The 12,153-nt window shown below is 39.9% G+C and overlaps 1 protein-coding gene across 1 annotated transcript in view; it reads right to left on the bottom strand.

Annotated features, from left to right (window-relative positions):
- Window positions 1–12,153, bottom strand: part of LOC311221114 (protein unc-13 homolog B-like) — a gene marked incomplete at its 5' end in the record, with an annotated part of 215,635 nt that overhangs the window by 167,095 nt on the left and 36,387 nt on the right. The window contains 2 exons of the mRNA XM_084304904.1: window positions 3,212–3,269; window positions 6,348–6,418. Of these exons, the coding sequence (XP_084161030.1) occupies window positions 3,212–3,269; window positions 6,348–6,418 (129 nt within the window). The remainder of the gene's footprint in view (window positions 1–3,211; window positions 3,270–6,347; window positions 6,419–12,153) is intronic.

The following is a 12,153-nucleotide window of genomic DNA, read 5'->3' as shown; positions in this document are numbered from 1 at the left end:
CAGGAAGCGCCTGGATCAGTTAGAGACATGTACAAGAACAGAGCTACCTGCTACTTTTAAGAACAGGTAATGCAGGATTGGGTTTCTTAGATAAGTAATGAGAAGTCTGACTTTTCCAGGGACAAAGCAGCAATCAGGAATGAAACTGCCAGCTCCATTATCTCTAGAAAAATTAGAGCGCTTAACCTGACTGAGCTTTCCTGTGGCATCATGCCAAGGCAGCAGCCCATGAATGAGCAGAAGTGAGAACCCATCCCCATAGATCAGCTGTTGGGGTTTAGACATGGCCTCCCTATCTTCTCTCACACACTGCCCCATCCTTCTCCCCCTCTCTACTGCCAATGCAACACAAGATGTTGTGCCAAGGCAGAAGATAAGGAAAAAACAGTGAGAGAAGGTGGTTTGAGAAAGCGGACAGATATGTACAGAGAGCACAGGCACAGAACAGGGCAGAACGGTAATCTAATACCTAATTCTAAGACGTAAGGGCATGTATTTCCACATCTAATGAACCTGATGATCCTTCCTTCTAGAGTAGGATTTTCTCTACCTATAACAAAGAAGCCAGAGGAGCCTTCTGACAGCCACAGGAAGGCAAATCACTACACCAGTAGCACGTGCAGGTGCTCTCCCTCAACAATAATGCAGTTCCACCAGGGAACACAGGTTACCTGGGAGGGAGAAGAGCTCTCTAGGTCCCATTTCCAACAAGTCAGGCCAAGACTGACCCATGCTTCTGCCAAGCTAGACCAGATATAAAGTTACTTCTGGAAATGCAAGCTATGCTATTGCTCTATGGTGCATAAGGTGGGGGTTGTGGTCATGGTTTTTGTTGTGTTGGTTTGCCTTTTTTTTGTTTGTTTGTTTTTGTTGTTGTTTGGTTGTGTGTTTTTTTTTTTGTTTGTTTGTTTGTTTGTTTAAGGATTTGGAAAAATGGGGCAAAGACTCATGGGGAAAAATACTCATATTCAGTGGGTTTTTTTGCACCTTCTAGATACCTAGTTCTGTTGTCCAGATGATCGTGTCCTGTTCCCAGTAGCAATCGGATCTCAGCTAGCACATCATGATGGAAAATCAGATGAGCCTTACAAATGTTCCTGAGGATATTTTTATTATATCTAAAAATATATCTATCAATTATTTACCCACATGTTAAGAGAGAACATTCTGTTCTCAACGTGTTTTAGGTTCAGGAAGGACACCCACTCTGTTCCTATGTAAAAGGGGGTTGAACGCCTGCGTCATATGCAAAGGTCGGGTCAGTTTTCAATACAGAGGCACAGTCAATATGTCTTCTTGGTTGAAATCTTGAGTTCCAAAGGACTATGCAACACTCAGGCAAGCTTATAGTTCTTATGCAAAGAATAATTAATAGAAAGTTCATTTTCCCAAAGTACTTCTACATCAAAATTACTGTTTCATATTTGGCCATGTAAACAATTAGCTATTCAGAGATGCCGACTTCACAGAGGCAGTAGATAAGCAGAAGTACATGCAGTGCCACAAGCTTTATTGAATTACTAGAAAATTCTTTAATACATTAGCCACATACTGCTATTAAATATTTAACATTGGAATTCTAATGACTGTTTTAATCCCATGAATGATTAAATTAATTCTTATGTGAAATTCATTGTTCTAATCAGGGGTCTTCAATTAATTGTTGTAAAAGGTCACTTTTTAGCAAGACACAGGCTGTTAACATGCAACACAGAAAGGTCATTTGTAGTTCTACACTATTATGCCTGCTTGCAAGAGGAGAGCTGATCCTCCAGGGAAGACACCAGCTTCGAGAGCTTGAGGACGTAAAAGCACCGTGCTGTGGGAATAGGTGCAGCTATTTTCCCTACACGGAAGCATTCCTCCCAATTTACCTAGGCTTCACAATATTTAGAACAGTCAATCAAACCAGCCTCTCTCAAACAAAAACAAAGTCCAAGGCACACAGCCAGGAAAGTCATTTCAGCAAATAATACATTCACTACGTGGACACTTTATATCAGACTGTTTTTCTTTGACCTTCTAACACTTAAGAGTTCTGTATACTATGCTAGTATGACTTTGTCAAGTATTACACTTTCTCCAATATTTCTTATTTGTAGGCCTTACAAAACAACTGTACTCTTCCACATCTGAATTTATCTAAGAAGTGTTTTATTTTGTATTTACACTCTTAAAAAAAATTTGGTGTTACCTAGGTTATCGATGCTGGAATACTTTCATATAGCCTTGTACATTTTCCAGCTACAGAACACCTTCAGATTTCCTAGGCAATTAATAACGTTCATGTTTTCTTCAAGATGGTTTAAAGGTAACATAATAAAAGCACACAGATAAATTAGTTTTCCTCATGAAAAAAAAAAAAAAAGTAATTAACATTTCCCTAATGTTAACAGATTCATAGAGATCCTACCACCAGCCTAATGGATAAACAGCCTGCAAAGTATAATATGCAAGTCTTATAAGATTTTAAGTAGAGGATACAAGATTTGTTTAAATTATGAACCTTGAATTTTATTAATGTTGCTATCAAAAGTAGATAAGGCATTCATAAGAGACACCACTGAGCTTTCATCTACTATATGTTAAAGCAGTGCTTCAGAAATCTAATTTTGTGGACCATCAGATACAGTTTGTACTATGCTATTTTCCCATCCATGTTTTCAGAAGCATAAAAAATGCAAGATGAGATAAGCAGAAATTAGTAAAATATTTATCATTCATCATCACAGCATTTAAAAGTAATATCAAGTACACAAACCTCAGATGCATTTTAACAGGCTACTGGCAGGGCTTCCAACTCCATTCTTCTCCTCTTAAGACTTCAAAGTCATAAAAATAATTTTCAACACATGATATTTAAAGAGAACACAACCTGACTCGGCTATATAAAGAAAATTCAGCAATCAATTTTCTTATTTGCATTGGTATTGAAGGAGTCTGACAATCTTTGAACACGTTGTGTTCCTAACCCATGAGGACGTACAAACACATCAGTGACTTGATACCTGTTTTCACTTTCTAGCATCAGAAGCTTTACACCAACGTTTGCAGGGCAGAGCTTTTCGTAGCCAACAAAATTTATTTGCTATGGAGACATTTAAGCATTTAAAACAAGAAATTATTGTTCAGATGTACCATCATTTTATAACTAAACAGAGAAGGAAATCAAGTACACAGAACAAGGAAAAAAAAATAAAGCCTAACTTACAACACTGGGAGGCAGCACTGGGCAATGGTTTCTTCTGGACTTCCTCCTGAAAGGAATACTGAAGAAAAAAAAAAAAGAAACCCCATTAAGGAAGCAAATGGTAACTTTATGAAACAGATTTTGGTGTATGACATGCCACACTTCAGAGAAAACACCTGTGGTGGTATCATAGTGCTAAGTATTTACCTTAATATCCATATTCAAATATACTCCCAGATGCCTTCTCTCCCTTTTCGTGCCAAAACCAGTAAAAACTGCACATCTGTTTAAGGTAATGTCTGCTCTACTGCAAGCACAGGGCCTATTCTGAGTTCAGGGAGCTCAAATCAGACATCTAAAAGCTTTGATTCTCACAATGTTACTATTATGGGGAGCTCAAAACCACGCACGAGTCCATTATGTTTTATACACTCTAGTATGATTTCAACAGTTCAAAAACAAAGTGTGGGCTCACAGCAACATAACACCAGGAGACTGAAGTGGCTGGATAATTAGTGTGCCCAGCAGGGCAGTAACACAATATTTTCCTATCCAACACATACAATGGATCACCGAAGAGTTTGTATGTCCAAAGTGAAGAATTTTAATGTCACATTTAATTCTAAATTAGAAACAGTAGCATATTTCAATTAACCAACTCTGACTTTTTACAAAGCTGTTTGGTACAACATTAAAGTGTTCCCTAGGGAAATGCCAGTGGTTGTATTTTGTTATTTTCCTCTGTGTTGCATTACAGAGATAGAGGAAAATTAGGACAATTGGGTAAAACAATAACAGTCTTTGTTAAGTATAAAGGGTCTAAAGACAAAAAAAAAAGTGGCAACCTCAGTGACCTGGTGCTGCAATCTGAGCAAAACAGAACTGCCAGACAGCCTCTCCATGGATTTGGTAGGGATTAATGACCAGTACATTACACGGTGGGCAGCAACCTGCAGATTTTTGCTGTGCCAGTCTTCAAAATCTGTGTTATTTAAAATGCACAAGTGATCCTGAAAGGCAGTTAGTCCTATCATCAGGAAACTGCCACCTCAGTGAATTTTAGGCAGGATTGTGAAACAAGAACTACTGGATCACGCAGCACTGACTGTTGTACAAAATGGTGAAAGGAAGTCTGATGATGAAAAATGTCAGTGGCACAGGACAGCAGGGGTTCTGAATGATCATATTTGGATCCAAAAATGACAGCAGTTTGTCCTTTCTAAGGCAGCAACCCAATGGCTATCGGCAGGCCCGAAACACAAAGTGAACATTAAGTGTTTGCAGGAGTAGCAATTAGAAAGCACTTTATAACACCAAATACAAACTACAAATGAACCTGCATCTCGGATATTTTTGTGCAACTTTAGTCTGTTGATTCTTTGTCTCAAGCAAAGATAGCTAAACTTAATGCACAGAAAAGATAAAGACACATTCCTGCATGAAATACCACTGTAGGACTGGGACTCTGCAGCCCAAAAGCCATGCAGAAGGAGAGGTTTGTGGAGCTGAGTGGCACAGGGTGAATGAATGAGGATCAGTCATTCAGCTTCTCCGAAAAAAACCTGCTCCCAGCTGGTTTCACAACAAAGGGTTTATTTGCTCAGAGCAAACAAGGTATTTCTTCAGGCTATGCACAATTAAGTTGCTGAATTCCTTGCTGTTTAACCGACCTAGGTGAGTTCAAATAGCAACTGGCATGAACAGAAGAAAAATCGATCAAGTTTTTAAACACAACGATACTGCCTCTGGCCCTGGAAGTTCCAGAGCTACAAGTCACTGCAAATTAGGGGAATACACAAGGAAGATATCCCTGTTCTGGGTCACCTTCAGACACTGGACAAGCTTTCTTACATTTTTCATGTTCTCACTGGTGAAAGGAAACATTCATAATAAATTTGTGATTGTTATGTCACGAATACAGAGGCATGATTTTGTTACTAATATGTGGTGAAAGCATGCATTTCACATGCAGATGGGCAGCACTCCAAGGGGAGGAGAGTCTCACAAAGCTCATGACATTGTTCAGCAAATTCAGGTTCAGTGAAACACTACAGGGCATCTATGCTTCACTGAAGTACCTGGCACAGGCTTCTGCTTACAGTCCACAGGAGCAGGGAGGCACCACAGCAGTTTCACTGACACACAAAATCATAGATTTAGTCTCTCATCAGCTCCAAGAGGTTCTCAAACTTCTATGAAGGCAGAAGAGGTTTGCCTTCAAGCAATTATGTTTTTATCGACCCCAATACTGGTCTGTTCTCAGTCAAAAAGAAAACCCACCTTGTTTTTCTCCGTCTAGGAAACACAACAACTCAAAGAGTGAAGAGGAGATGAAAAATCCCAGAAAAAAAAAAATCCTAAAGTCACTGACAGAACATTTTACAAGATATTTTGCTAAGGAATGAGACTTACTAAGAGTTTAAGCACGTGCCACACTTCTGCTCACTGGTGTTGGCATCAACACGACAGGTAAGAAATGTTAAACTTCTGGTACAGACATTATCATGTCAAGTCCTACTTTGCAGACAGTACAATAGTACTAAGTGTAAATAAAGGTTTTATTAATATAAATGTTCCAGGTTCTCTAATAAAAATCACAACTTTTCATTTTGTAGTGGCTTAGCCAAGTACATACTAAGAAAAACCAGGAAACCAAAGTCATAGCTAGCAGGTATTACAGTACAAGGTTCATAAACTGAGCCACAAACAACTGGATTAGGACAAAAGTTTTCCCTCTAGCACTGTCTCGGTTCCAAGAAAGGTTCAGTATCTTGGTTTGTCTTCTACCCAGAAAAAGCTAGCTGCAATAAAAAATCCTTTTTAATTTGATTTCACAAATGAAGAGAATCTATCATAGCCCATCAAAAATGTTTCACTCACTTGTGAGTTAAAGCATGATGTTAACTTTCTTTTGAGTGTATATGCAGCAACTGAACAGTTCTCACTATGTGAGCACTTCCCCAACGCAGGGAAAAATGTTTCTCTACTTAAAAATAACAGTACACTTGAGAAAACCATTCTGTAAGCAGTCCACAGAAAACTCGTAAACAATTAAGATTTAGTAGTTACCTTAGCAATCACAGAGATCTAATACAAAGAATAAAAGTAAGATATAAGGGATACAGGGCTACCTTCATCTTTTAATCCAGATATTTACCTCATCATCTCCCAGAGAATTTATTTGTTCTAATTTTCTGGTCCAGTATCTGGCTTCTTCCTCTGGAATATCTGTAACAAAAGAACACGCCACACCATCTTATTAGCCAGGCAAGTTTGCATTTACCACCAGCAGCAATAAAACAGGGAGGGTATTCCAACAGCACATCACAGGAGAAAAAAAAAAAACAAAAACAAAAAAACACACTATTTTGAATCAACAAGATTGGCCTACACTAGCACTCGGAAAATAAATGTTCTAAATACACAATTCAGGGCTTACATTACTTTCTTGTTTAAAGCCAGTTAACCAAAAGCACAATGCACAAAGGTCACAAAGAGTAAGACTGGTTCATATGATATTTAATTCAAGTATTAGATGTATGGAGAGCCACTTCATATTAATGCACTTGCTAGATACTTAATAACACACAGCAAGATCAAGAGCCTCTTCTGGAGGTTTTTATAACCTCCAAAGGACAAGGAGTCCTTTTGGATAGCACATCTTACACGTAAACTTGGTATGACACAAAGGTAGGGGAAAAAAAAGGGAAACAATCTCTTGTTTTCCTTTGCAGGTAGTAAGCCAGACCTGGTGAGGAAATGAACAATGCTACAGTCATATTCATATGGAAGCACACTCTTATTTCTACACCACAATGCAACTTCATTGGGAAATGAACCATGACAACCAACCCTTTCACTTTCTAGGTTTACCAAGTTAAAGACTGACAGAAAGTAGCAGGCATTACCAACTTTGTTTTGGGAGCTACTTTTTATTTCACACTTTGAGGTAATACAGTGTCCTAGCAGTTTGAAGGGAACACTGAATTCTGCCACTCAAAACTTCATCTCTCAGAGGGCACCCCTGGAGATGCAGGTGAACTGCTGGGGAGAGCGTAACCCAAGGCAAGTCAGGTACAAACTGTGAGTAAGGAACAGAGCAAGAGGGGTACTGCACCAAGGGAAATAACCCACTGAAGGAAGAGCACCAGTCAGGCTCCCCACCCAGGACAATTAGATAAATTATTTAGGGATAGGAAAAGAGGGGTATAAAATTACTGGAAAAAGGGAAGAAAAAAAAAAAAAACGAAGTTTCTTAAACCACACTCAGCATCACCCTGCATGTAGAGTGGTCAGGTGGCCATATCTCCAGGAGAGCTCAATGATTTCTAAAATGTGTTTATTCTGGCCAAAACTGCACATATGTAGAAAACTTTACAGCTCATATAGGGTGGTCGTGGCATAGGCAGGTACAGCTCCAGCTACGCAACACCAGCCCTAGAAACCTCACCATCCCAAACACTGACAAACGAAGAGGAACATAGTACCACTTAGGCCAGTTTTCCAATCTTCTGTAAGCATCTTAGCTCCAAAACAAATCTGCTTTCCTGCAACAAACTGTACCCCATGAATATGGCCTCAACAATATGCATAGGCAAGAGTTACATCCACTCTTGTTCTGAGAGAAACAAGAAAAGGTTTTATTGGCAGATGAACGTTTCATCAGGATGGGAAATTAAAAAAAAAAAAAAAAAAAAGCAACAAAAACAATGATTTCAGAAAGGACCAGGTATTCATTGCTTCTTAGACTCGAAGGGTTACATGTGTCCTCTCCTCCACACAAATTACCCTCTTACAAAGAGGATGACCCCAAAATAGCTGGAGAAAATAGCAGCCACTGTACTGGAACACAAACCTCTTTCAACAAGAACAAGGAATTTCCAGATTTCATAGAATTTGAAGTTTCAGAAGTAGGTATTTCCTTGGACTATGAACAAATGCCTACACTTTTTTTTTTTTTTTTTTTTTTAAAAAGAAACAACTTTTTTTTTTTGTGAAATGAGTCTCACTCAGACTAGGAGGATAAACAGACCCCACCTGAGAAAGTTTTAGGGCACTAGAAACTCAGTACCTGAGTCAAGAAAACTTGCATTAAGCAGAAAAGAGAAAATTTGTTTCTCTTTTCTTGCAGTGAGATCGAAGTAATTTATTTTAATCATAATACACAGAGTCAATTGCTCTTTCTGATGTATACTGCACTGCTTTGTTGTTATATGCTCTTAGAAAACAAAGTAGGAGAAACATGAGAGGGTCTTCCCATAATTATCAGAGTTGTAGAAAAACATAGATGCTTTTGATCATCAGAGCTGTGGATCACAGTTGTATAAAAACCTTGAGCTCCACGCAAATTAGGGATGATATTCAAAGGTTATCTGAACAGAATACATTTAGAAAGGGGACATCAATTAACTTCACTGAACGTTGGACCCGAAGAGATTTAGGAAGACAAGAAACTCCAACAAGGACTTGAAGCGATCCAAATATTACATTAAAAAAAATTGAATTTTGCCCTCAAAAGACATCGCATCTGTAAAAGATGAAGAAAAATCTCAAACTGAGGACTAAAGATTACAGCCAAAGCAATTAAACTAAAATTTAGAATTCCAGAAACCTGAAATCTAGACCAAGGGGATGTAGGAGGAACGAGGCAATGGATTAACATCGACATTGGAGGAACTGCTTTGGTCTCAGGGTAGGCTTCAACGCTTTCTGATAGCCCACAGTTTAGCTGCATGCCCAGGCAACAAGGAGCACCATGTGCCTCTTGCATTTGTTGTTCCTATCTTGTATCCAAGGTGCCTGTTTCACAAACAGAGCTAACATTCTTAGTACAGGTTTGCTGCTGTTCTAGCAAAACAGCTTCTTACAATAGTCAGCAATAAAGTTTGCTATGGTCTAGATAATGGCTACTTTAAGGATGTCTTTTAGATCTTAGGAACACTCTTGTCATCCATACTAATGGCCATACAGCTACTACACAGCAAAGTTTAAACATGAAACAATAAATTTCAGTCAAGTTACCTGCTCAGAAGAATAAACACTCATTGAGACAGAATTATTGATTTTTTTTTTTTTTTTTTTGAGAAATCAGTTTGTTACTATTTTTATTTTCCCCATCCAATTGTGTCTGGCCTTAATCACCTGTTTTGTTGAAGCTGGTTCTTTGGAATGCAGAGAATGGAGATCCCTAATGCAGAGCTCACAGATGGTGATGCTTACACGGCTACGGCCACTAGCCAGCTCCTACGTCACCACCCAGCTTTGATTACAAACCCAAGTTCCTCTGCTACATTAACTTTTGCTTACAAGATAAGAAGCTAAACTAGTTCAAACAGAGGCCATCTGATGCCAGCTAAGGACTCCACTGACAACATACTCAGTAAACAGGAGGAGCAAGTTCATATGGCAGAGAAACAGAACTGCTGAACAAGAACAAAGAGGGGATGGGAAGACCTGTACCCTAGCGTCCTGAGGCCTCTTACTGTGACACCAACATAAAGGCTGCAAGCTTTATTGTCCTTGCTCCTACTGCCATCATCTGCTGCACGCCAAATTCCCTGTGTCTGGGCTGCTGGTATCAGGGACCACCAAGGGCTGGATGTTCCCTAAGGGAAGGGAGGTGAGTGGGATCCCACAGGCCAGCAGGACAGGGACTTGCCAGCCAGGGCCCTGTCCTACAGCTCCCGAGCAATGTGAGCTGGGCAGGTCCGGAGATCATGGCCAGGTTGAAGTGAGAATCCATCCACCAGTCATTCACCATGGTGCTGACAAAGCATATCTGAGGTCAAGCAAGGAAATGAGGCCACATCAACCCCTGGACCTATGGGGTCCATAAGCATCAGTAAGTCCTACAGCATCGCTCAAGTATTAAGGCTCAGAGTGGAGATGAAAAGGAAATGAGCACTCAGGGATCTGCCACCTGTGCTATAAGTAAAATAAATGCATCTCCCCCCAGACCCATTTCATACAAGCCTTCACCTGGATTCCTCTCTTCCCAGCCCCAGTTCCTCGCCTTTCCGGAGGAATGGGAGTCTTCACAGGCTCTCACTAAAATGCCTTTGTAGACCTGAGCATTTCTGTTTCTGTACAGTTCTCAAGACAATAAAGCAACAAAGAATATCTTCTCCACCTGATGGCTAGATGCAGATCAGCATGCTCCCATGCTGGGAGTGATGTGAATACTAAAAGCATTTTCACTCCAATTATCTTACTAGAAACAGCCTGGCACAGACCCAAACTGCTATAGTTCAGGAGCCAAATGCATTTTAAGTACTCTATCCTGTGCAACTCACACAAAGCCACTGAGCTTCTAAACAGGGGAACAGGGCAAAATTGCCTCTAAACAGCACAATTTCACACTTGATAAGCAGCATCTCAAAAAGTCTGTGGCAGCACACACTCACTACATCTGAGGAGACTGTCTTCTCCACACCAGCAAAGTATCTATAAAAAAAAAAAAAGAAAGAAAAGAAAAAGAAAAGCTGCCTCCTTACCTTGATATGTCTATCTCATTCCTCAGAAGAATCAGATTTGATCAGTTGAGAAAGCTGCTCCAACCTGTCTTAGCTAACACTGTTTCCTCCCATCAAGAAGACAGTTTGTTATTTTTAAAAGAGCACAAAAATGCTTTGTACTGTAGGGGTTAATGTGAACCATTAGTGAGTTGATATTTCAAATGCTCACACTTTGGTGCATTCTTACAGAAGGTGACTTTCAGTAGTCCTGTTTCTTCAAGATCAAACATTTCAAAGCATAGGGCTGGCAGGGGACATTTAGCTGACAGTCCAGCACTGCAGCCCATCACACACAGATGCTCACTGCAGACAGGGCTACAGGTCTGCTCTTTCCCCCATACACCACAAGCTAACACCATAATAACACTACCAAACGTAAGGCAAGAGCTGCATCTGGAACCTGCAATGGGTTATGTGGAAGTTCTAACAAGTTATACTGTTGTTCCGTTACAAAAACTGGGCATTAACAAAGTTTAATTTCTGAATGACCAAAATAAAGGTCATTTTATATCACCAGGAGCAACAGAGACTACAACAACTCTCACCAGACTTTTTTAGGAGATGATTGCTTCCCAACCCCAAGGCTGGTAAACACCTAAAAACATGTTCACATGAAAAAGTGGGGAAAAAAAAAATTAAATCTCTTGGTTGTCTGCATCAGGTACTACCACTAGCACCATCAGCACACTCTTGCACTCCTTTCTACTTTTAGCTGTCACCCACCTCCAGAGTACCACAAGAAAACATACCAGGTGGAAAGAGAAAGAGCAATCTAATCCAGGAAATAGAAAGACTGGCTTGTTTGTACTAACATCACTGTATGCAATTATGTTTTACACCAAGGAGTTTACCTTTCTGGGGTTTTGTATTTTTTCTTTTTTTTTTTTTTTCCCCCCCTCTTACAATCCCTTGCAAACTTTTCAAGCTCCAACTAAATGCATTGAAACACTTTAAATATGTAGATTGAGTAGCCTGGGGTACCGTATTTCTGTGCATCATCTAACCTAAATGAAACAGAGTAGCCAGAAGTGATGGAAAAAGTACAAAAGCACAGCCAAAGGCAAGAACACTGCTTTGTTACTGCTGCATTTTACCAGACCTGGAAAGCAGCACAAGCTGCACGTGTGCACACACGTTGCTCAGGTTCTCCTGCATCTATAAGAGCCAGGAGGACTTCACCCGGGAAACAAAACGTGATACACAATGTTCCCAAGTGTCACTGCAAACACACTTATTAAAACATTACGTCTACAGTGACAGAGCTGCTGACTTAAGAACTTTCATGGCAGATCAACGATCCATTTAGTTCTCTGTGTGGGCTTAAAACAGCAGTTTCCAGCTGATAAGAACAACACAGTATTAACATGCAGGGCATGAAGAGTTCTCCCTGCTAGCCCCCCAGCTACGGGGAGGCTTCTCAGCAAACCTACCAGGAGCAACGCAGAGGCT

Source organism: Netta rufina (assembly GCF_964035555.1).
Source record: "Netta rufina genome assembly, chromosome: Z".
Lineage (NCBI taxonomy): Eukaryota > Metazoa > Chordata > Aves > Anseriformes > Anatidae > Netta > Netta rufina.
The sequence above is the reverse complement of the archived record's forward strand: the minus strand, read 5'-3'. Positions and strand labels throughout refer to the sequence as shown.